The sequence below is a fragment of the Chlamydotis macqueenii genome, unplaced genomic scaffold, assembly GCF_036417535.1.
Source record: "Chlamydotis macqueenii isolate bChlMac1 unplaced genomic scaffold, bChlMac1.mat HAP1_SCAFFOLD_70, whole genome shotgun sequence".
NCBI lineage: Eukaryota > Metazoa > Chordata > Aves > Otidiformes > Otididae > Chlamydotis > Chlamydotis macqueenii.
This window is the reverse complement of record NW_028239243.1, coordinates 55,711-77,023: the sequence shown is the minus strand read 5'-3', so window position 1 is coordinate 77,023 and position 21,313 is coordinate 55,711. Positions and strand designations below refer to the sequence as shown.

The 21,313-nt window shown below is 60.0% G+C and overlaps 3 protein-coding genes and 2 long non-coding RNA genes across 6 annotated transcripts in view; 2 read left to right on the top strand and 3 right to left on the bottom strand.

Moving 5' to 3' along the window:
* Positions 1-457: 457 nt before the first annotated feature.
* CDC42EP2 (CDC42 effector protein 2) lies at positions 458-7,262 on the bottom strand. Its single transcript, XM_086771757.1, has 3 exons — positions 7,127-7,262; positions 1,496-2,302; positions 458-1,352 (listed from the first exon to the last, which is right to left on the bottom strand). The coding sequence occupies exon 2, from the start codon at positions 2,225-2,227 to the stop codon at positions 1,508-1,510; it is 720 nt and encodes a 239-aa protein (XP_086627883.1). The 5' UTR covers positions 2,228-2,302; positions 7,127-7,262; the 3' UTR covers positions 458-1,352; positions 1,496-1,507.
* Positions 7,263-7,982: 720 nt separating this feature from the next.
* POLA2 (DNA polymerase alpha 2, accessory subunit) lies at positions 7,983-17,083 on the bottom strand. Its single transcript, XM_086771752.1, has 18 exons — positions 16,665-17,083; positions 15,898-16,025; positions 15,733-15,818; positions 15,523-15,577; positions 15,313-15,419; positions 15,037-15,230; positions 14,839-14,927; positions 14,570-14,725; positions 14,405-14,467; positions 14,240-14,282; positions 13,658-13,776; positions 13,164-13,202; positions 13,007-13,080; positions 12,037-12,145; positions 11,305-11,411; positions 11,022-11,081; positions 10,533-10,659; positions 7,983-9,247 (listed from the first exon to the last, which is right to left on the bottom strand). Exons 1-18 carry the CDS (start codon positions 16,762-16,764, stop codon positions 9,101-9,103), a joined length of 1,803 nt encoding a protein of 600 aa, XP_086627878.1. The 5' UTR covers positions 16,765-17,083; the 3' UTR covers positions 7,983-9,100.
* Positions 12,141-12,616, top strand: LOC147595998 (uncharacterized). Its single transcript, XR_015261665.1, has 2 exons — positions 12,141-12,281; positions 12,333-12,616. It is a non-coding gene; the product is annotated as an uncharacterized LOC147595998 (long non-coding RNA).
* LOC147595996 (uncharacterized) lies at positions 13,092-17,312 on the top strand. 2 transcript variants are annotated; one of them, XR_015261663.1, is made up of 4 exons: positions 13,092-13,215; positions 15,089-15,208; positions 15,709-15,843; positions 17,173-17,312. It is a non-coding gene; the product is annotated as an uncharacterized LOC147595996 (long non-coding RNA). The 2 variants fall into 2 exon arrangements; XR_015261662.1 differs by having other exon boundaries at positions 13,184-13,332.
* CAPN1 (calpain 1) overlaps positions 17,231-21,313 on the bottom strand; it is a 13,515-nt gene continuing 9,432 nt past the window's right edge. Inside the window, exons 8-22 of the mRNA XM_086771751.1 lie at positions 20,983-21,068; positions 20,829-20,903; positions 20,574-20,734; positions 20,289-20,467; positions 20,194-20,205; positions 19,858-20,069; positions 19,747-19,786; positions 19,608-19,673; positions 19,474-19,531; positions 19,308-19,372; positions 19,143-19,211; positions 18,965-19,043; positions 18,726-18,842; positions 17,852-17,910; positions 17,231-17,726 (exon numbers count right to left, since the gene is read on the bottom strand). Coding sequence (XP_086627877.1) covers positions 17,700-17,726; positions 17,852-17,910; positions 18,726-18,842; positions 18,965-19,043; positions 19,143-19,211; positions 19,308-19,372; positions 19,474-19,531; positions 19,608-19,673; positions 19,747-19,786; positions 19,858-20,069; positions 20,194-20,205; positions 20,289-20,467; positions 20,574-20,734; positions 20,829-20,903; positions 20,983-21,068 — 1,305 coding nt within the window. The 3' untranslated portion in view covers positions 17,231-17,699. The remainder of the gene's footprint in view (positions 17,727-17,851; positions 17,911-18,725; positions 18,843-18,964; positions 19,044-19,142; positions 19,212-19,307; positions 19,373-19,473; positions 19,532-19,607; positions 19,674-19,746; positions 19,787-19,857; positions 20,070-20,193; positions 20,206-20,288; positions 20,468-20,573; positions 20,735-20,828; positions 20,904-20,982; positions 21,069-21,313) is intronic.

Sequence of the window (21,313 nt, the reverse complement as noted above, 5' to 3'; positions counted from 1 at the left end):
AAAGCCTGAAATAAATCAAAAAAAGCCGTTGCCGCGTGGATGGGCGTCGATGGGAGGAAGCGCCGTGTAGAGCAGGTAAGGATTGAACCGTGACAGCGTAAAATCGAAATGAAACCCAGCGGCTGCCGGGATTGAGCTCAATTAACCTCAGGTTCTTAATTATTTTGCAGGCTGAAGGCTTGAAGAACTGGTTTAACCCCAAATTTTTGGTGTTTTCACCAAAACCAGAGTGGTTTCGACAGCGCAGATGGGCAAGAGTGAGCGGGGACACCCTTGTGTGGTGACTGGCTGCAAGCTCGTTAATCTAACGGCTCGTTATTTAACGATACCTGCACGAAAGGCAGTCGGTGACGTACACAAATCCCCGGGCGGGCTCCGGGAAAGCAGCAAAAATAAAAAATAAAAAAGGGCTGAGGCCCTTCACCCCGGCGTCAGCAGAATTGGCATTTCTAGTGAATTATTTTTTTGAAATTTATTATTTTTTTTTTAAAAAAAAAAACTGAAGGGCTTCGCATTCCTCTCTGCGTGCCGAAGCGTTTCACCCCCTCGCTCCTCCGGCCGTCCAAACAATCTGCGATTGACGGGAGGCGGCGGCGCCGGGGACAACGAACCTCACCCCGCCACGCAGGAATCTGGCCGGGGGTCGCTCGCCCTTCGCTTCACATTTTTTTGTTGGCTTTTTTTTTTTTTTTTTCCTTCTTTCCTCGCATCTTATTTACGACAAAATTCCAATCCCCCAAATTCCAGCTGGGGACTGAGAGTTGCCAAAATACAGCCCAGGGGTTTGTTTTTTTGGCGTCTCCGCAGAGAGCTTTTCGCGACGCTAAAGCCCGGTGGGAGCCTTTCGCCACGTAACCGCTAGATTTACCGATTTGTGAGAACTTGAGAAAAAAAAAATAAAATAAAATTAACTCGAGGCCGACGCTTGACATCACCTCGACGATTCGGGTGGCTGGCCGACAGCGAGCGCCACACCTTCGCGCCGACTGAGCGCAAACCCCAGCCCCTCTTCAAGCCCCCCGACCCAAAAAAAAAAGCCCCCACAAAATCCTCCCGACGGAAACATTTGGGAATTCGGCCGCCGCTGCGCCCCCCCGGCCAGCACGACGCGCGGCGACAACGGCGCGGCTTCTTGTTTTTTACCGGTCCCACAGTTCCGTCCGGCGCTAACGGCAAGGTTGATCCAGGCAAGCGGCGATAAAATCCGGCAGCGAGCGCTGCCTGGTTCGTCTCGGGCTGCCGATTTTTGGGGTTTTCTTTTTTTTTTTTTTTTTCCTTCTCCTCCCGCTGAGGGAATTATCCAGAGAGCGGCGCCGAGGATCAGCGCTCCCGCCTCGTTTGCACGACGAGCTCTGCGAGAGGAAACAACGCGTGGCCGTCAGCGCCCCGATTCGGGAAGGCGCGCGGAGGCAAAACTCGGGAGTTTGAGCTGTAATTTAAGAGCCGCTGGAATGAAAAAAAAAAAAAAAAAGAATCCATTTCTCAGCGTCTTTACCTCGAGTCGTCTTCACGTCAGGATTTCCTGCCTGCCCGGATCCAGTATCGACCCCCCCGCCCTCTCTCCTTGGTGTTTCTCCATCACTTGCAGGACGTCCTCCAAAATGGAGGGCCCCAAATCCACGTGGAGCGAGAGGAGGGAGCCGGCGTGGGACAGGAAGGGCGGCTCGGCGCCGCCCTTCTCCTCGGCGAAGCCGTTGGCCGGGGCGGCGAAACGCGAGGCGCAGGGGTGCGGCGGCGAGGCGGCGGCGCCGCCGTCCCGGCCGTTCTCCTCCGCGCCTTCCGGGCCGCGCGCCGCCGCGGCTCTGTCGTCCAGGTGCAAGCGGGGCGGCTTGGGCGGCGCCTGCGCCGAGGGCAGCGTCAAGGCCTGCGGGCCCCCGATGACCGGCAGGGAGATGGCGTTTTTGAGAAGCGGGGACGAAGCCTCCGAGGAGGACGACGGCCGGCGGCCAGAGACGGTGGCCGTCCGGGAGAACTGGAACGGCGGAGCCTCGGGGCCGTCCTTGTCGGAACCGAAGCCGCTTTCCGTGCGGGGGAGGAGGTGGAATTTGCCTTGCAGGAAGGAGATGTCGCCGAACATGTCGCTCTCCCCGCCGCTGCCGATGTGGATCGTGTGCCTGAAGTCCCCCAGCGGCGGGCTGATCATGTCGGAGGAGAGGATGTCGCGCAGCTTCTCCTTCTTCCCCTTCCTGCTGCCCCGCTTCAGGTAGATCGGCACCTTGGCGGACATCGCGCCCAGCAGCGGAGCTCCTCCACGCCGACGCAGGAGACGGCCGTCTCCCTCCGCCTCAGCCTTTAAAATAATCTGCAAAATTAAAAAAAAAAAAAAGGAAAAAAATGCTTAAAAGCAAGTTACAACACGTAGGACGGAGATCCTCAACGCCAACACGTCCCAGGAAATTAATTCCAGACGCGCTCCGGTTCTCGCCGTGAAGTTCGTTGGCTGCGTTAGCGATAACAAAACAACTCAGGTAATTAAAGCCAGGCGCGCGGGGCCTCTCCCCGGGATTCGTGGCGAGCGGGAGGAAAATCGGGAACGGGCGCGGGGCGGGAGATGCGGGAGGAAAATCGGGAACGGGCGCAGGGCAGGAGATGCAGGAGGAAAATCGGGAACGGGCGCAGGGCGGGAGATGCAGGAGGAAAATCGGGAACGGGCGCGGGGCGGGAGATGCAGGAGGAAAATCGGGAACGGGCGCGGGGCGGGAGATCCAGGAGGAAAATCGGGAACGGGCGCAGGGCGGGAGATGCAGGAGGAAAATCGGGAACGGGCGCAGGGCGGGAGATGCGGGAGGAAAATCAGGAACGGGCGCGGGGCGGGAGATGCAGGAGGAAAATCGGGAACGGGCGCGGGGCGGGAGATCCAGGAGGAAAATCGGGAACGGGCGCAGGGCGGGAGATCCAGGAGGAAAATCGGGAACGGGCGCGGGGCGGGAGATCCAGGAGGAAAATCGGGAACGGGCGCAGGGCGGGAGATCCAGGAGGAAAATCGGGAACGGGCGCAGGGCGGGAGATGCAGGAGGAAAATCGGGAACGGGCGCAGGGCAGGAGATGCGGGAGGAAAATCGGGAACGGGCGCGGGGCGGGAGATCCGGGAGGAAAATCGGGAACGGGCGCGGGGCGGGAGATGCAGGAGGAAAATCGGGAACGGGCGCGGGGCGGGAGATGCGGGAGGAAAATCGGGAACGGGCGCGGGGCGGGAGATGCAGGAGGAAAATCGGGAACGGGCGCGGGGCGGGAGATGCGGGAGGAGCTGTGTTTTTAGGGGGTGGGGAGGAACGGGGGGGCCGGGGTTGAAGGCCGGGCGAGCGGAGCGCTGGAAAGCGGCTTTTCTGGCGCGAAAGGGGAAAGGTTTCTCATTTCGATCTCCTCTCCCGGCCGCGCGTGGGCCAGCCCCACCCGACAACAAGCTAAACACAAAATAGCAGAGGCTGAAGCGGGGCGGGGGGAGGAACTTGGGTTTTTCCCCCCGCCCCGGTTTTGTCGTACTCGTTCAGCTCCGGCGGCTCGCGCGTTCAGCGCCGGGCGATTTCCAGCCGCGCGGAGGAAGACGGCACAACCGGGCGGTTTTGGCGACGGCGCGAGGTGCGGCCGCGGGAGCCGAACCCGCTCGGACGTCGCTTTTCAAATCAGCGGGGGTTTTACCCTTTTATCACCGGTTTCCCGGGGAAAATATCCCGCCGCTCTGCGTTCCTAGAAAAGCGGACTCGACGCGCTCGACCGCGAGTGAAAACCACGGTTCGTGAGCCGGCGGCGAAACCGCGGCTGCAACCGCCACGCCCGAGCCGTGCTCCTCAAACGGGCCGGAGGTGACGAGCGAGCCCCCCGGCGGGGCTTTCCAACAAACACCAGTGGGGAAAACGTCGTCGGCGCTGCGTTTCGCCGCCTCGCCAAGCGCGTCGGGCGCTTCCCCCGGCAGAAAACCGCCCCGGTCGGCGCCGAAGAGCCAGCGAAAAGCGATCCCGCCGCGGCCGCCGCCGGCTGAACGGAGCCGAGCGACCTTCCCCGAGGGCCGGCGTCTCCGTCGCAGCAGGCGCCGGGGCGAAACGCCGCGGCAGGCGGCGCGCGTTGGCTCTTTGGCATCTCCCAACGGCGGGATTTCCGGGCGCTGCGATCCCACCGGGACCGCGGAGGGCTGCCGGAGCTCCGCGCCGTGCCATCTCCGCCCCGGAGACGCGGCGGCAGTGACGTTGGGTCGCCAGCAGCGCGGGGGAGAGCGGCAGCTGACCCAAGCACCTCGACGCGAAGCACGGCTTGAAATTCTGGCGACGCCGTCAGCATCGGGAACGCGGTGGCCGGTAATCCCGTTCCCGCCGGCTCCGGCCGGGGTCAAAATCCTGACGCTGCAGAATTCGGCTTCGTTAATCCCGGGTGGATTACAGCGGGCGGCGCGATGACAGCCGGTGGCTGCACCGCGCCGCGAGGACGGCGGGGGCGGGGGGAGGCGAGAAGACGACGGTGCAGCCGGCACCGCGCGCGGAGAGGAGGAGGAGGAGGAGGGAAACGCTTCCTCACGGAGCCCTGGATCGGAGGAACGCCGGTCCTCGCCGAAACGCCCGCCGGACGCGGCGCCACGGGCCGCAGACAGGCGCGGGTTGCCGCGAAACGGCACCGACGTGGTTTGAGAAGAAAAAAAGTGGATTTGTAGGGAAAAACAAAAGTGCGTCCGGCGCTCGGAAAGGTTTAATTTTTTCCCCGTTGGGATGCGGGATGACGCTGACGGGGACGAGCTCACGTTGCTCCCCGACGCACGAAGGATCGCGTCCCTTCCCTTCCCGGCAGCACGGGAGCTCTGCTGGAGCGCCGGCCAAAAAAAAATCGCTCTCCTTCACCCCCGTTTCTGCCCCGCCGCCGGCCCGGGCCCGGCCGTGCACCCAGCGCCCCACGGGGCCGGGACAAAAGGCGCCGGCGGAACGCCGGGAAGGTTCGGGGCTGCGGGGAGCGCCCTTTCCCTTTGTGCGGGGAGAAAAAACGAAATAAAAGCCCTGGAAAAACGGGAATTCGCTGCCAGCGCAGCAGGGAAAGGGGCAGCGGGCCCGAAAACACAGGGAATAGCATTATTTTAACCAGAAAAATCCTTAAAATCCCTTTTTTTTTGCGGCGTTTTCCAGTGCCAGCGACAAAGCGAACGTCCTCAAAAGCCAGGAGCGTCACCGGCGCGCTCGGTTCCGGCGGGAGTCACGTAAAGCGGGCGGGAGAGAGGTCGGCGAGGGAGCAAAGCCAAGGGAAAACGCTCCGTAAGGCGCGTTTCCGCCCGCGCTCGTCCTCGTTAGCGCCGCGTTGGGCCGAGGGGGCGGCTGCTCGTCAGCCAAAACCTCGTTAAAAACCAGGCGTCGTGTGGAACGAGGCCGCCGGGAGCGAGAAACTTGGCTTTTTCATTCACCACGGAGTAAAATTTGTCCCTTTTTTGGCCCATTTTCATCAATTCCGGCTTCCGTAGATTAGATTTTGTTTCTTTTCCACCCGTTTTCAGCAATTTCTGCTCCGTTACCCCGAGACCCGACGCTCCTCAGCGCCCCGCATCCGCACGGAGCGGCGATTTCCCCGTCCCGGCGCCTCCGCAAACTGTTTTCTCGAGATCCCGCAAAACCAGCCACCGAGCGACGGAAGCTCCAACTCCCTTTCCCTCTGGAAGGCACGGAAATCGAGGAAGCACCGCGGAAAACGAAGCTGGTTCCTTCCGTCTCTGCTCCTCTTCGCCCTTTTTCCGCCTTTTTTTGCCCAGGGAAAATCCTCCCCGGAAAATCCGCACTCGGAAGGAGTTTCCGCCTTGTATCCCCCCGAGGAAGGGATATCCACGCGGGAGATGAGATTTTATCCGCGATCCTCGAGCTGGGCGAGCGTCGGGGTGTGGAAAAGGGACCCTTCGGAAAAGCAGCGACCGTTTGGGATGAAGATCGTGGGGTTTTTTTTAGGAATAGGGATTTTCGGAGCGATGCCAAAACGCATGGGAACCCGGCAAGCGGCGTCGATCCGTGGGGAAGAACCGAGCAGAGATCCGCCCGGCGATCCCTCGTTAAATCAAGGGAATTCATTTCTCTCCGCGGGATCGCGGTGCCGTCGCTTTCCTACCTCCAGCATCCGGCACCGAATCCGGATGAGGGGGCGCGCGCAGCGGATCGGGAAGCGCTGCCGGCGACGTCTCCGCGCCCAGGGACGCCGCGGGAAGGCGCGTGCCCTCCCAGCAGCCATTGGGTTCCCCCCACCCCCCCAGGGCTGGGAAAACACCGATATCAGGGGAAAGATTTCCACGGATAAGGAAAATCCAAAGCGGAAAGTTCACGGATGAGGAAATGCCGGCGCACGGTAGGAAAACGCGGCAGCCTCAGCCGTAGCCAAACCCCTCCCGTGCCTCAGTTTCCCCTGGCTGCGCCACGGATCCTGCTGCGGCGGCGACAAACCGGAAGGGGAAAAAAAAAAAAAAAAAATCCTAAAAATTGGGAAAACACAACTCTTCAGGGCGGCTCCTCCCGGCCCAGCCGCACCCAAGTGCCGGGGAGCGCCGGGAATTCCCGGGCGGGGATGGCGGCGCGGCGCTCGGGGTGGGATGAGGGCACAGGTCGCTCCTCTTTCCCCGCGACGAGGTCGGAGTCCGGCCACCCGAGCAACTCCTTACGATACGGATTTAACAACAACAACAACAACAAAAAAAAAAAAACAACCACAAAAAACCACGCATTGCTGTTTGCGCTGCAAAAAAATATTCCTTGGAAAAAAAAATCCCGGAGCAGGATCCGGCCTCCCTCCCCCGGGAGCGCGCCGTCTATTTTGGGGATCTGCCGGCTAATTTGAGCCGAGCGCAGCGGGAAACGTCGCGGCCGGGGGCTACGCTTACGAGGTGGCTGCGGGGAGCCAGGGAAGGGGGGCGTGCGGAGAGGGATCCGGTGGCGTTTTTCTCGGAAAAAGGCGTGGAATTGTTCCCTCCCCTCCTTAAACTGGGGATTAGGGACGCGCCAGGGACGCAAAATCCAGCCCCAGCAGCCTGGAAAAGAACTGCCGCCCCCCCGCCTCGGCCTCAGCATCCCGCCGGGATCCGCCAGCCGGTGCCGGGAGCGCCGGGAAGAGGAGGCCAAATCCGCTCCCGGCTCCCAGATTTACCGCCGCGTCCCCGTCGTCGTCCCCCCGCCGGTACCGGTGAGGGCAGCCGGTGGGATTCTCGGCGGAACAGCGAAACCGCGAGGTCGCCGCCCGGGAATCGCCGGCGTCTTCCTCCCGCTGTGGCGGCCGGAGCCGGAGCCGGAGCCGGCCCTGGCCGTTCCGTTCCGTTCCGTGCCGTTCCGTTCCCTTCCTCCCAGCGTCGCGCAGCGGCTGCCAGCCAGCGAGAAGCCCCACCCCGGCACGGGGCCTCGCTTCCCCTTTCCCAGGAGGATTTGTTGGGTTGTTTTTTTTTTTTTTTTTTTCCCCTCCCCTATTTTTTCCCCCCCCAAAACACGGAGCGACGGCGGTCGTTTCTCACCGGGGATGAGGAGCCGGACGGCCTCGCCTTGTCCGCGCCGGGCGGAAACGCCGTCGTGCCTCGATTTCCCCGCTCCGCCACGGAAGGATGCGGCTCTCGCTTAGAAAAAAAAATCCCTGGGGAAAGAAAAATAAAGCTGGGGAAAAAAAAAAAATAAATAAATTTCCTGTCTGCTCCGGGGGGGTTTCCCTACGGAGCAGCGTAGCTCGTCCCCCTCCCCCCAAAAAATCGTTTCCTGGAGCCTCCGCTCGTTTAAATCCCAAATTAGCCTCATCCCCAAGGATCAATTAATTAAGAGGCAAACGAGACGCCGGCCGCTTCGGTCCTGGTGCGTTTGAACCAAATCCCAAAAATTCCCCCCGTCGGCGCGGCGCCCGCGTGCGTTTTTACCGAAAGCGGCGTTTTTATGAGGGGAAACTGAGGCTGGAGGAGGAAAAAAAATGGGGAGAAAACGGGATTTTGCTGCCTTCCTCCGGCAGCAGGTGGAAAAGGAAAGCTGGAAAAGGAAAAAAAAAAAAAGCAGGGAAAAAGCTTTTACCCAAGCTGGGAGAAAACACCGTTTTATTTGGGGTCAGAAACGCCAAAATCGGCAAAAGAACAGATGAGGAACCGCGACGCGACGCTCCCCGGCCGCTCCGCGCAGGAATTCGGGGAGAAAACGGAGATTTTGCGGCAAATCCCGGCCAGCCGCAGCGAGGTCTCCCGTCCCCCGGCCCCGTTTTCCCCCGGTTTTCCCCCCGATTCGCCCCGACGCCCGCAGGGGCTGCGAAAGGCGAGCGAAAATAAACCCGGCGCTGCTAGAGGGGGAGTCCATAATGAGGCCGGGCAGGTAATTAAGCGGAAAATTAACGAAGGGAGCCGCGCGCCGGCTCAGCGCTGCCTTTCCCACCCGGAATCGAAGCGGGATGAACGCCGGGAGAGCCGGAAGCGAGCGGAAAGGGAGGAATTTCGTTAGCTACACGCTTCTTCGCCACAAATTTGAGGCAAAAAGCGGGGAAATCGCGTTTCAAACCCAAACCGACGCCGGGTTTTCGCCCGCGGCCGAGCCAGGAAGCCGGCAAAGCAGCGGCACAGCTCCCCCGCCGGGCAACCGTAAATTAATTGCTTTCGGACTTAATTAAACTCAACGTCCCGTAATGAGGGAGCTCAACCCAAATGACGTCACCCGGGAGGTGAAGCCGGGACGCCGGTGCCCCGGCAGAGGATCTCGACCCCGCCGTGCAGCCATTCGCCTTTTCCGCGGGGAAATCCGGCCGGAGGATCGTCTTCGTTTACCTAACGAGCGGGATGGGAGCCCGCGTCATCCCGCTCCGGCTAACGAGCGACCCAAGACCGCTCATCCGCAGCCCAAAAATCGTCCAGGTCCTCGAAACCGCGCCAGTAAAAATGGCTACAAACGTCAGCTTCCTGCGCCTCGGCTCATCGATTAATTAGTGATCGTTAGGGCGGGTTATTAACGAGTTCCGGGTGCTGCACGAGGAGCCGGGGCGCGGCGCGGAGCCGGAACGATGCCGCCGCGGGGACGAACGCCAGCACTTGGAGCGGTTTTCGACCCCAAACCTGAAGCGTGTTTCGCCGCTCGTTAGCGTCCGTGAGGAAACTTAATTGCGGGTGGAAGACGTGGAAGGATTCGGTCTGGGTGACGACCAATCAGATTTTAACGACCTGAGCGGCGACGCAGGGGCTCTTCCGCTCGGCGGCGGCGCCGGCGCGCTGGAGGTAGAGGCGGCCGTAGGTGCCGCCCACCTGGCCCTTCGTCAGCCGCCCGGGGTTGAGGCACACGCAGCCCAGCACGTCCTGCGGGAACAGCACAGCCCTGGGCGCCCGCGCTCCCGGACACGCGCGGACACGCAGCACGCGGAGCGGGAGAGGCGCCGCCCGCGCGGACACGCAGCATGCAGAGCGGGAGAGGCGACGCCCGCGCGGACACGCAGCACGCAGAGCGGGAGAGGTGACGCCCGCGCGGACACGCAGCACGCGGAGCGGGAGAGGCGACGCCCGCGCGGACACGCAGCACGCGGAGCGGGAGAGGCGACGCCCCGCGGAGGGGGAGAGGTGACGCCCGCGCGGACACACAGCACGCGGAGCGGGAGAGGCGACGCCCGCACGGACACGCGCCCCGCGGAGCGGGAGAGGTGACGCCTGCGCGGACACGCGCCACGCGGAGCGGGAGAGGCGACGCCCACGCGGACACGCAGCACGCGGAGCGGGAGAGGTGACGCCCGCGCAGATACGCAGCACGCGGAGCGGGAGAGGCGACGCCCGCGCGGACACGCGCCCCGCGGAGCGGGAGAGGTGACGCCCACGCGGACACGCAGCACGCGGAGCGGGAGAGGTGACGCCCGCGCGGACACGCAGCACGCGGAGCGGGAGAGGCGACGCCCGCGCAGAGCGGGAGAGGTGACGCCCGCGCGGAGCGGGAGAGGTGACGCCCGCGCGGACACGCAGCACGCGGAGCAGGGAGAGGTGACGCCCACGCAGAGGGGGAGAGGTGACGCCCGCGCAGATACGCGCCCCGCGGAGCGGGAGAGGTGACACCCACGCGGACACGCGCCACGCGGAGCGGGAGAGGTGACGCCCACACGGACACGCAGCACGCGGAGCAGGGAGAGGTGACGCCCACACGGACACGCAGCACGCGGAGCGGGAGAGGTGACGCCCGCGCGGACACGCAGCACGCGGAGCGGGAGAGGTGACGCCCGCGCGGACACGCAGCACGCGGAGCGGGAGAGGTGACGCCCACGCGGAGCGGGAGAGGTGACACCCGCGCGGACACGCGCCACGCGGAGCGGGAGAGGTGACGCCCACACGGACACGCAGCACGCGGAGCGGGAGAGGTGACGCCCGCGCGGACACGCAGCACGCGGAGCGGGAGAGGTGACGCCCACACGGACACGCAGCACGCGGAGCGGGAGAGGTGACGCCCGCGCGGACACGCAGCACACGGAGCGGGAGAGGTGACGCCCGCGCGGACACGCAGCACGCAGAGCGGGAGAGGTGACGCCCGCGTGGACATGCGCCACGCGGAGCGGGAGAGGCGGGACTGGGGGGGTGGCTTCATCAAACGCGCGCCGCGCCTGACCTTAACGAAGTAGCGCAGCTCCGAGGGAGTGACGAGGACGTCGGGGGTGACGGGTAACGAGGCGTAGCTGTAGAAGCTCTCGTAGTCGACGTTCAGTTCCTCCGAAGGGGGGTACAGCGGGTAGTAACTGCCGGCGGGGGACAAAAAAAAAAAAAAAAGGAAAAAACAAAAGAAAAAACAAACCCGTTTCCGCAAGCAGGAACAACCGTCAGATAATTTTGGGGCAGAAAAGGTTATTTCTGCTCGTTCGGGCTGCCCTCGCGTACCCGCTAGCTGCGGGCGCAGCCGTTGGCCGCGGAAGCCCGGGGGCCGGCAGCGTGAAACCCTCCGGATCCCGGTTTTGCGGGGCTATCAAACCCAAAAGGGACATTTTTTAGGTGAGGAAAGCACCGTGAAGAGGAAGACAGCAAGCCCGGTAAGGGATTTCCCTCATTCCGGCACAAAATCGCGGTTTTTGGGGTTGGACCGGGTGCTGCACCAAGCCCTCACCTGCGCTGCGTCAGGATGTGCTTGAGGATCCGCGTGAACCGGTCCGAGATCCCGGAGGAGCTGCGAGAGAAAACGAGCTGTGAGACGGTGGAAAAAAAGGCGGAAAAGGGAAAAAAAACGCTCGTGGGCTGCGCTCGTTAATTAGGCGGGCAGCTTAATTAACGACCTGACAGCCACTCCGCCAGGCACCGAGCGGCGGGGAGCCGCCCTCCCCGCCCGGATGAGGCTTCGGGCGGAAATCCGGCGATTTTGGGGGGCGGGGGGTTGGTCCGACGGCGCCCACCTGCTGATCTCCTCGGCGCCCATGTGGAAGAGGAGGTCGGTGGAGGTCAGGCCCAGAACGACGCCGTCCACGTCCAGGGTGCAGGGATCCGGCACGAAGTGCACGCGCTGCCGGGGAGAGGGGGGCGACGCCGTCGCGCGGGGGCTGCGGGCCCCCCCCCCCCCCCCGCCCCAAAATGTCCCAAATCCATCCCGGAATGCTGCAGCCGCAGCAGATCCCCCCAAATCTGCCCGAAACCGCCCCAAAGCTGCCCTAAAACACCGCAATTGCGCTGAGCTTTCCTGCAACGCCCAAAAAAAATGCTGGACTTCCTGCCGGGAGCATCAAAATCTGCTCCCTCAGAAAAAAAAAATAATTAAAAAAAAAGTTAAATTGGGGAATTTTAACTCAAGAAGGGGTTAAAATTCCCTGTCTGCTCGTTAAACGTCTTGGGGAACACCGCGACCTAACGAGCGAGGCGCCGGGAGCGGCGGGTTTCCGCTCCCAAGTCCCTTCTCCTCCAGGAAGTCGCAGCGTCGCCGGGGTTCGCTCCCAGACGGGATTATTTTTGGCAAGAAACCGCTGCCAGCTGGAAAAAGACGCCGGAAAAAAAAAACCAAAAAAAAAAACGGGGGGCATTTCACCTCAAACCGTGGCAACTTGGTTTTGTGAGGACGGGTGGGGTTTTCCGGGAAACTCGGCGTTATTTGGCTTCTTTTGGGTCAAAAAAAAAAAAAATCGGTGAGCGGTTACCGGTTTGTCCTCCTTCGGCAGCTCCGGGTAGAGGAACGGCGGCTGCGGGTAAACGTAGTCGTGGTGGACGTCCCGCAGCGAGGGGACGAAGACGAGGTGGGAGCCGGCGCTGGCGGAAAAAAAAAAGAGGGAAAAAAAAAAAAAATCAAGAGATTAAGGAACAAAGATAAACAAGAGCTGGTGCTGGTGGAAAAAAAAAGAGAGGGGAAAAAAAAATAATCAGGAAATTAAGGAATAAAGACAAGGTGGTGGAAAAAAAAGAGGGAAAAATCAAGAAATTAAGGAAAAAAGATGAGGTGAGAGCTGGTGCTGGTGGAAAAAAAGAGGAAAAACCCAAGAGGTTAAGGAACAAAGACAAGCAAGAGCCGGTGCCGTCAGAAAAAAAGGAAAACCGAAGGAATTTTGGGAGGGGAACACTCAGCCCCCAGAACCAGCGCTTCACGTAGAAATTGCAACCGGACACCCTCCGAAAGAGCCCCTTTTGGGACGTTCCGGCAGCAAGAGGACCCAAAATCAGCTGAAATCCCCCCAAAACCTGCCGGGCTTTTGCTGCGGAGAAGCCTTCGCCCGGCGCGCAGCGACCCCGCCGACCCAGGGCAGCGTTAAGACAGAAAAAAAAGCTGGAAAACGGCTTTTTTGGTGAATTGAGAAAACGATCGGAAAGGAAAAGGTGAGGAGCGGAGGCTGCGGCGGCTCAAAACCCGCAGTAACCGTTCCCGGTTCCCTTCTCCTCCGATTTTTTTGGGGGGAAAAGCCAGGATCCAGCTAGAAATCACGTCGGCAGCAGGCAAACGCGACTCAAATCCGCCTCAAGGCCCGTTACGAGACTTTTAACCGAAAATTGCGTTTTTTTCTCCCCTCTGCCGCACGTTTCCCTCGCAGGAATCGGTGGAAGCGCTCCGCCCAGAGCCCGTTCGGTGCCGGAAAAGGCGTTTTTGGGCAAAAGCTGTGATAATTTCAGCGTCCCCACCTTCTCGTCCCGTCGATGATCGTCTTCAGGCAGAGCTTGAAGACGTCGGCGAAGGAGCCCAGGAGCTGGCAGTTCTGGGAACGGAGGGAAAACCGGGATTTGCACAATTCCCCTCCTTTTGGGGCGCGGCGGGGAGGGCGCCCCGATGCTCCCTCACCTCCACTTGCTCGTGTTTGGCATCCAGGAACGGCCCGAACTGCGGAGAAACGGTGAAAAAAAAAAAAAAAAGGAAAAAAAAAATCAGAGAAAGTCACAAGCGGGGACAGACCCTCGCGCGCCACCAGCCTCAAGAGCCAAGTTACAGGGGGGAGATCGCCCGGAAAGAGGTATTTTTTAATTATTCTCGGTAATTAAGCTCAAATTTTATCCTGCAACGCCGAAGCGGTGCGGGTAAAGTGAGCCCGAAAAGCTCGGAGCTCTCGGGGCGCTCAAAGAACAAGATTTGCTCTTAAAACAGGGGTTTTGTCGCTTCGGGGTGAAAAACGGGCGGTTTGGGACCGCGCCGGGGCCGCTTCTCTCCTTGGCGCCGGTTTTCCCAAGGCTTTAAAACCCCAAACGCGCTTTCGCGCCACGGCCCCTCGTTTTGTGACACCTAATTGGCTTAATTAACATAAGTAACGGGTTCCACGGTGCGAGCGGGGCCCCCCTCACCAGCACGCAGAGGTCGGGGCGGTCGCGGGCGATCACCTCCACGAGGTCGGCCAGCGCGTCGTAGGCGATGCTGCCGGCGGTGGCGTAGGGGCCGCAGGCCACCAGCACGCTCCGCTGCGCTGCGGGGAGACGCACACAAACAAGGGGCGTTTGGGGGCGCGCGCACAAAAAAAAGGGGTTTGGGGGCGCACACACACACACACACAAGGAGTTTGGACACACACACACAAAAGGGAAAATTTGGGGACAAAAAAAAAGGAGAGGGTTTGGGGACACGCCCAAAAAAGGGACAGTTTGAGGGGACAAAAGAAAAAAAAAAGAGAAGTTTGAGGGGACACAAAAAAAGGAGAGTTTGGGGACACAGAAAAAAGGTGGGGGTTTGGACACACACACACAAAAAGAGATCAGCTTTGAAGAACATAAAAGGAGAGACTGGGGACACAAAAACCAAAACGGGTTTGGGGACAAAAAAACCAAAACGGGGGTTTGGGGGAGAAGAAAACCAAAGCAGGGGTTTGGGGACACCCCAAAACCTTCGGCGGCTCCGGGCAGGAGGTTTAACCCATCCCGGCGGGGGCTCACCTGGAGCCGGCTCCGGCGGCACGTGGAACGGAAGGGGCACCCCCTGCGGATAAAGCACAGATTTACCTCAAAAAAAAAAAAACAAAAAACCCCAAAATATTAGTTTTTCACCCCAAAAGCAGCCTCAGAGCCGCCGGTGGGCAGCCGGCAGCACCGCGCCGTCACCTCGTAGAGTTTGGTGACCACCATCCTCTTCCCGGTGCTGTTGGTGCCCTCCAGCGCCACGATCTGAAAACGGGGGAGAGAAACGGCGGCAGGCTTCAAATTTGGGGGAGCGGGGAGGAAAGTTGGGGTCCACCCCCCCCTAAAAAAACCCCGCCGCGGCCCCACCTGGCCGGGAAAAAGGGAATATTCCGTCAGCTCCGAGAGGTCGAGGGGGATTTGTCCGCCCGAGGAGTGTTCGCGGTCGCCTTCCAGCACCACCGATTTGGCGTTGAGCTTCCCGTTGCTGTCGCAGCCGATCTGACCCAGCACCGTCACCGGTTCCTGGGGGAGAAGGGGAAAATAAAGAAAAAAGTTTAAAAAAAATAATTAAAATCAGAAGGCTTTACCCCAAAATGCCAAGAGGCGTCCCCTAAAAGCGGGCGCGGGGCGTTCACCTGCGCCGGGAGCGACACCGAGGCGAAGTCGTCCAGGTGATGGTGGCTTTTCAGGGCGTCACCCAGCTCCTCGATGCGCCAGGACAGCACTGCAGACCCCCAAAAAAAAACCCCAAAACCCCGAGGTTTACCACCAAAAATGGAGGTGGGGGGCGGGAGGTCACCTCCCCGAGCCCCCTCCCCGGATCGTGGCCTCACCTTCCCGGACGTCGAGCGCTTTCTGGAACATGAATTTGTAACTTTTTGTCAGGTTTTCTTCCGGAGAGCCGAAAAGTTTCGGGGTACAACCGCGGCCGCCCTGACCGCTCCAGGAGGGACCCTGGACGGAGCCGAAGGAGGCCACCACCTCGCCGCGGCTGCTGCGCGTCACGTATTTTTGGGAGGGGGTGGCGCTGGGGGACAAAAAGAGAGAGGAGCGGGGTGACGGTGCCCGGCGGCGGCAGCGGCGGCGGCACCGCGGCGCCGACGATGTACCTGGGGGAGAAGCTGTTGGGAGAGAAAAGCGCGTAGGGGCTGCGGGAGGAGAGGGTTCGCTTGCGCCGCGGGGTTTCCGGGGTGGAATTGCTGCGTTTTTGGGAACCCTGGGAATTAAAAACAAGGAAGCGAAGGGCTGTTTTAGGTCAGGAGGGCAGAAAATGGTAAATCTGAGGGTAGGCTTTGGGGTCGAGGCGTTGGCGCGCGCACCTTGGAGGGCGTGGTGTAGGCGTCCAGCAGCTCATCCTCTTCTTCCTCGTCAAGGCTGGTGGCTCGTTAAGGAGCACCCAAAATCCTTTCTTTTTTTGGGGGAACACCCACCAGCGCCCCTTAAGCCATGCCCCACCCCCACAGGGCACTGTAACACCCCATTTGGTTTTTATTTTTTTTAAAAAGATCACCCCAAAACCCGGAGGATGCAGCTCCTGGAGGGAGTGGACGTCGTGGAAGCCGCCGTAGTGCTTGTCTCTTTTCCGGGGAATCCGGTTGCTTCGCTTGACCAAGACCTGGAGCGGGAAGATAAGGAGAGGGGTGAGTGCCCCCCCGAATTTTCCTGGGAGGTTTTGGGGATTCCCCCACCCTCACCTCGTGCTCAAAGGCGTCGAGGGCGTCGGTGGAGAGCTGGGTGCCGAGGTCCTTGCTGGAGACGAAGGCCAGCAGCTCGTTGGCCAAGGCCACCGGGCCCAGGCCGTGGCTCAGGCACAGCTCCACCACTGCGGGCAGGGAGGGGTTAATGTGGTTGGGGACCCCCCTCCTCACCCCTCAGTGTACCCAAAAACCCATGGGGGGGCCCGCTGCCACCCCCTCACATCTCCCTCCTCCTCATCTCCCTCTCTGGACTCTCCGGGAAGCCCCGAGACCCCCCCCAACCCTTTGTACCCCCCCAAAACGTGGCAGCTGCCTAAATCCTGACCCACATAACACCCCCTAAACCACCCGGCAGCCCCTAAACCTCTCCTCTGACACCCCCAAATCGCTTGAACCCCCCAAGCTCCTCCCCTCGCACCCCCAAACACCCTCAGATCTCCCCGATACCCCCTCAAATCCCTCCCCTGACATTCCCAGGCCCCCCAATACCCCCTCAATCAATCCCCCCGACACCCCTAAATTGCTTGAACCCTCCCAAACATCTTCCCTCACACCCTAAAACATCTAACAACTCCCCAAACACTTCCCCAACCCCCTGTGACTCCCCCAACCCCCCCTCAAACCCCTCGCAAACGCCCGATACCCCCTCGAACCGCTTCCCCAGCCCCCCGATACCCCCTCATCCTCCTCCCCTGACACTTCCCTGGCCCCCCCAACACCCCACAGCACCCCCCGGGCCGTGCCCCCCCGCCGGTTCCCCTCACGCCTGGCGGGCACGTCCTCCCCCTGGCAGCGCAGCTCGAAGAGCCCCAGCTCCCTCAGCACCGCCTCGGCCGACACCGGCTCCTGCTCCGCTTCCGCCATTTCCCCGGCGAAAAGCCCGCGCGGGCGCGACACCGCCGCGCTTGACGGCAGCGAGGAGGGGGGGGAAACGGGCGGGACCGCGCCTTATAAGGAAAGAGGCGTGCGGGGGGAAAGAGGCGGGGCTACGCAGATGTGCGGCTCAACGGGCCAATGGGAAAGGGATGGGCGGGAAAAGGGCGTGGCCGCGCACCCCTAGCTGCCCCCCCACCTCGGTGAAGGGAGGAAAAGGGCGGGAATTTTCCCGCCCTTCTGAGGGTTCCTCATCCTGCATCCCCCCCAGGACCTGCCGCAACGCACGTTTTTATTCAGAAAAAAAACCAAACAAACGTGAAATATATACCTATAAGCCCATATATATGCCCTAAACATGTATTAGCTCTGGGTTTTTTTGCGCCTGGGTGGTAAAAGCGTCGCGTCGAGCAGCCAGCGGGTCAAGCTGGAAGCTGGAGAAGAAAAGACCGGCAAGAAAAGAGCTTTGATTTTAATAACGTGTCTTTTTTTTTATCTCATTTTTAATTTATACAATAAAAAAACCCACCATTATGGCACCCGGTAGGCAAAAGATCCCTGATTGAGGCGCTGGGAAATAGCGCAGAAGCGAGAGGCGATGGCAGCCGTGTCGAAGGGGCCCGGAAATCGGGATGAAACCCGGCGTAACCCCCACCCCGGGCTCCTTCGGTAAGCAGCACCAAAAACTGCGAGGATTCTCCCCAAAAGAGCCATGCAAGAGGCGAGAAGAGGGGAGTGTTTCCTTGGCAAAGCGCGAGGGGAGGCCCCGTGTCCCGGCTGGGGGCGGCCGCAGTGCCTGCACACACACACCTCCCCCTGCTTTTACGCTGAAAAAAAAAAGGAAAAAAAAAAAAAAAGGGAAAAACCGGCACGGTTGACATCGTCGGCTCCCGCTGTGAAGGCACTTGGAGGCTGAGGGGGTCTGGTCAGGCGAACATGGTGAACTGTAGCCACTGCGGGAGAAGGAGGTGGGTTTTTGGGTGGGTTTTGGGGGGTTTTGGGTGGGTTTTGGGTGAGTTTTTGGGGTTTTTGGGGTTTTTTTCTGTGGGTGTCAGCCCCACGCAGCACCCACGGGTACCTGCAGCAAGTCGAAGGTGATGACGCCGTCCTGGTCCACGTCCATCGCTTGGAAAAACCCTGCAGTGAGGGAAGCGGGGAGGGGGGGAAAAGCGTATTTTATTTTTTTTTTTTAGTGGGAAAAGTGGAGCAGGATTTCAGGGGGAAAGCTGGGGAAAAAATGGCAAGATTTCAAGGCAAAAGTTGTAAAAAACCAGCAGGATTTAAGGGGAAACCAGAAAAACAGGGCAGGATTTAAGGGGAAAAGCTGGAAAATTAGGAAGAATTTAAGTGGAAAAGCTGGGAAAAACTAGCAAGACTTAAGGGGGGAAATTAGAAAAATAGGGATTTAAGGGGAAAAGTCAGAAAAAACCCTCACTTTTCCCATTAAAGCCTGTGGGTTTTTCCCCAACTTTTTCCCGTTCAATTCCATGGAAATGGGAAGAGGTGGGAAAACTCCACAAGAGTTAAAGGGGAAAATTGGAAAACTTGCAGCACTTAGCAGGAAAAAGTGCAAAAAAAACCCCAAAAAGCAAAACCAAAAACCAGAATTAAGGTGAAAAGTTGGAAAACCCAGCAGGTTGTAAGGGAAAAAGTGGGAAAACCCACATTTTTTTTTGGTTAAAAAGTGCCAAAACCCAGCAGGGTTTAACGGGAAAAAAATTGGAAAACAGGATTTAACAGAAAAATATTGGTTTTTTCCCAACTTTTCCCCTTAAATCTTGCTCTTTTTTTGCACTTTTTCCAGCTTTCCCCTCAACTCCTGTGGGGTTTTTCACACTTTTCCTTGGAACTGAATGAGAAAAGTAAGGAAAAAAACATTTTAAATATTTTTTTTTTCCCAGTTTTTCTCATTAAATGACGCGGGAGCGGACAAACCGGCGGGTTCCACTCACGGAACATGGTCTCCAGGCGCACGAGGCAGCAGACGAAGTTGTCGAAGTCGATGGCCAGGTCGGGCTCCGCGTAGCGGGTGATGATCAGCTCGTGCAGCTTTTTGTTCAGTTTATAGCCTTTTTAGGAAAAAAATAAAAAAAACCAACCAATAACAAAAACTCCACCCGAGGTGGGAAATTCGTTAAAAGCGCGGCGGTGCTAATGAACCCTGGGGTTAATCGCCGGGGCGAGGCGCTACCTGCCGATTCCAGCGCCATCCGCATCTCGTAGGTGCTCATGCTCCCCGACTTATCCACGTCGAACTTGCGGAAAATGGCCTGCGAGGAAACACCACCCCCCAAAATAAAGGGGGTCACCACGGGGAGAGAGACCCCAAAATCCCCCAACCTCACCCCAAAATCCCCCCCGAGACCCACCAGGTAGTTGCGGATTCTGTTCCACAACACATTGAACTCCACCAGCCCCAGCTTCCCGTTGCCGTCTTTCTACGGGGTGGAAGGGGGTTAAGGAAAGGAAAAGGGGGGAATTTTGGGGGGAAAAAAAAGACAAAAAAAATAACAAAAGCCGAGGGCGGAGGATACATCCATGAGGTTGACCATGCTGCGGCAGGACTCGACGCTGAAGCCTTTGGTCCGGAGATCTTTGTCTGCAAGGAATCCCGTCGTTATTTGCGTTAACGAGTTACGAGGAAGCTCGGTTGGTGTCTTTTTTCCGCGGCGAATCCCAGAATCCCGCCCGGCGGCTCACGTTTGCCGATGATCCGGTTGAGGATGGTCTGGAGCTCCTTGACGCTGATCTCCATGTCCTGCGGGGAGAAGTCGGGGTGTTGGCCGGCAGCCCCGGTGCCGGCACCCCGCCTCCGCCACCCCCCCCCGCCTTACCGGCCCCGCCAGCTGCTTGAAGAGCTGCTTGAAGTTATCGTCGATTTGGCTTTCGGAGAGCACTTTCTGAGGGAAAAAACGGCCGGTTTGGTAAAAAGGCGAGGCCTCGGCACCCTCCGGGGTTGTCCACCACCCTCACCTCATCCGGGAGCGTGGCTTGGATCTTGTCATCCATTTCCCTGCGGAGATAATAAAGAGTTTGGCCTCCGGAATCGCCGGGCATCGTTAGCGCTAACGAGGCGTCTCTTACTCGGTGCCGGCTTTCTTCTCGGAGAAAACGCGGAGGACGAAGTCGCCCTCCTTGTTGGGCTCGAAGGTGGACGGCACCACGATGTACTCCCCCGGCGGCAGGCGGAAGCGCGTGCTGACTTCCCGCAGGTTGATGAACTGCTCCGAACGGGCGCGCGAGGCGTTGGCCAGGAAGAAATCCCGCTTCAGGTGCACGCCCGATTTCCCCACGTACTGCCGCAGCGGGGCGGGGAAAACAATAAAAAAAAACACCCAAAATAGCCCCCAAAAATCCTCCTTCTGCGTTCCCCCGTTCACCGTCACGGCGATAGCGTCACCGCCGGCGCGCCGTACCCACCTCGGGAGGAACCTGCGGGGAGAGGAGAGCGGAGGGTGAGGGCGCACGGCGGCGCCGGCGCGGCCGGGTGACGCCGCCGCCGGCGCCGGCGTTACCTCGTAGACGGCGAATCCGATGGTCTCCATGTCCTTGCCGTAGCGGCGCTCGCGGCGCCGGTGCTTCTGCATCAGCGCCAGCAGGAAGCTGCAGCCGGGCTCGCGCCCGCCGCTCTCGTCCCCGTCGTCGTCCACCTCCTCCAGCTGGATCTTAAACTGCGGGTTTATCCAGAAAGTGGCTGGGAAAAATTTAAAAAAAAAATTAAAAAAAGAGGAAAAAAATTAAATCAATGCCAAAACCAGCGGGTTTTTTTTGAGGTGAAGCTCCTCGCCGGCGGCGCCTACCGGGGTAGTTCCTGCAACCGCCGGCCGTGCTGCCGCGCCGCCACGTCCCGTCGTAGAGCCGCGTGTTCCACTTGCGGAATTTGCGGGATTGGAGAGCGTCCGGGGTGAGGTTACAGATCTCCAGGCGGGTGAATTCCCGGAGGAAATCCCGGAAGGACATCCTGGAGGAAGAGGAAGCGCCGAAGGGTGGGAGCGGAAGTTTTTCCCTCTTTTCCCGGTGGCAGGAAATTGGGATTTTAACCTTTCTCGGCTTACCAAAATTCACCGTCCTCCATTTTCACCATCAGCTGCTGCCGCAGCGCCGGCTCCACCGCGTTCCACTCGGACGAGCTGCGGGCGGCAAACGGATCTCAGCCCCGGAGCCGCGCCGCTTCGTTAATTAACGCTAACGAAGCCTCCCGGTCCTCACCTGTCGCTCCAGGCTCCCGTCCACTCCACCTCTCCCCAAGGATTGCGCATGCGGATCAGGCCCAGGGACTGCCCGCGGTAGTTGATCTGCGAACGGCGCCGTCAGGGCCCGCCGCCCAAAAAAGCGCCGTTTTCTCCCCAAAACGGGCGGCGTCCCCCGCGCCCGCCGCCCAAAAAAGCGCCGTTTTCTCCCCAAAACGGGCGGCGTCCCCCGCGCCCGCCGCCCAAAAAAGCGCCGTTTTCTCCCCAAAACGGGCGGCGTCCCCCGCGCCCGCCGCCCAAAAAAGCGCCGTTTTCTCCCCAAAACGGGCGGCGTCCCCCGCGCCCGCCGC

Bases quoted from the DNA above. Each gene is read 5' to 3' on its own strand.
- CDC42EP2 (XM_086771757.1), bottom strand. From the start codon at position 2,227: ATGTCCGCCAAGGTGCCGATCTACCTGAAGCGGGGCAGCAGGAAGGGG.
- POLA2 (XM_086771752.1), bottom strand. From the start codon at position 16,764: ATGGCGGAAGCGGAGCAGGAGCCGGTGTCGGCCGAGGCGGTGCTGAGG. The intron at 14,928-15,036 runs GTGAGGCCACGA...GGGGGTCTGCAG, and splicing joins AGCGCTCGACGTCCGGGAAG to TGCTGTCCTGGCGCATCGAG. The intron at 14,468-14,569 runs GTGGGGCCGCGG...CCCCGTTTTCAG, and splicing joins ATTCCCTTTTTCCCGGCCAG to ATCGTGGCGCTGGAGGGCAC.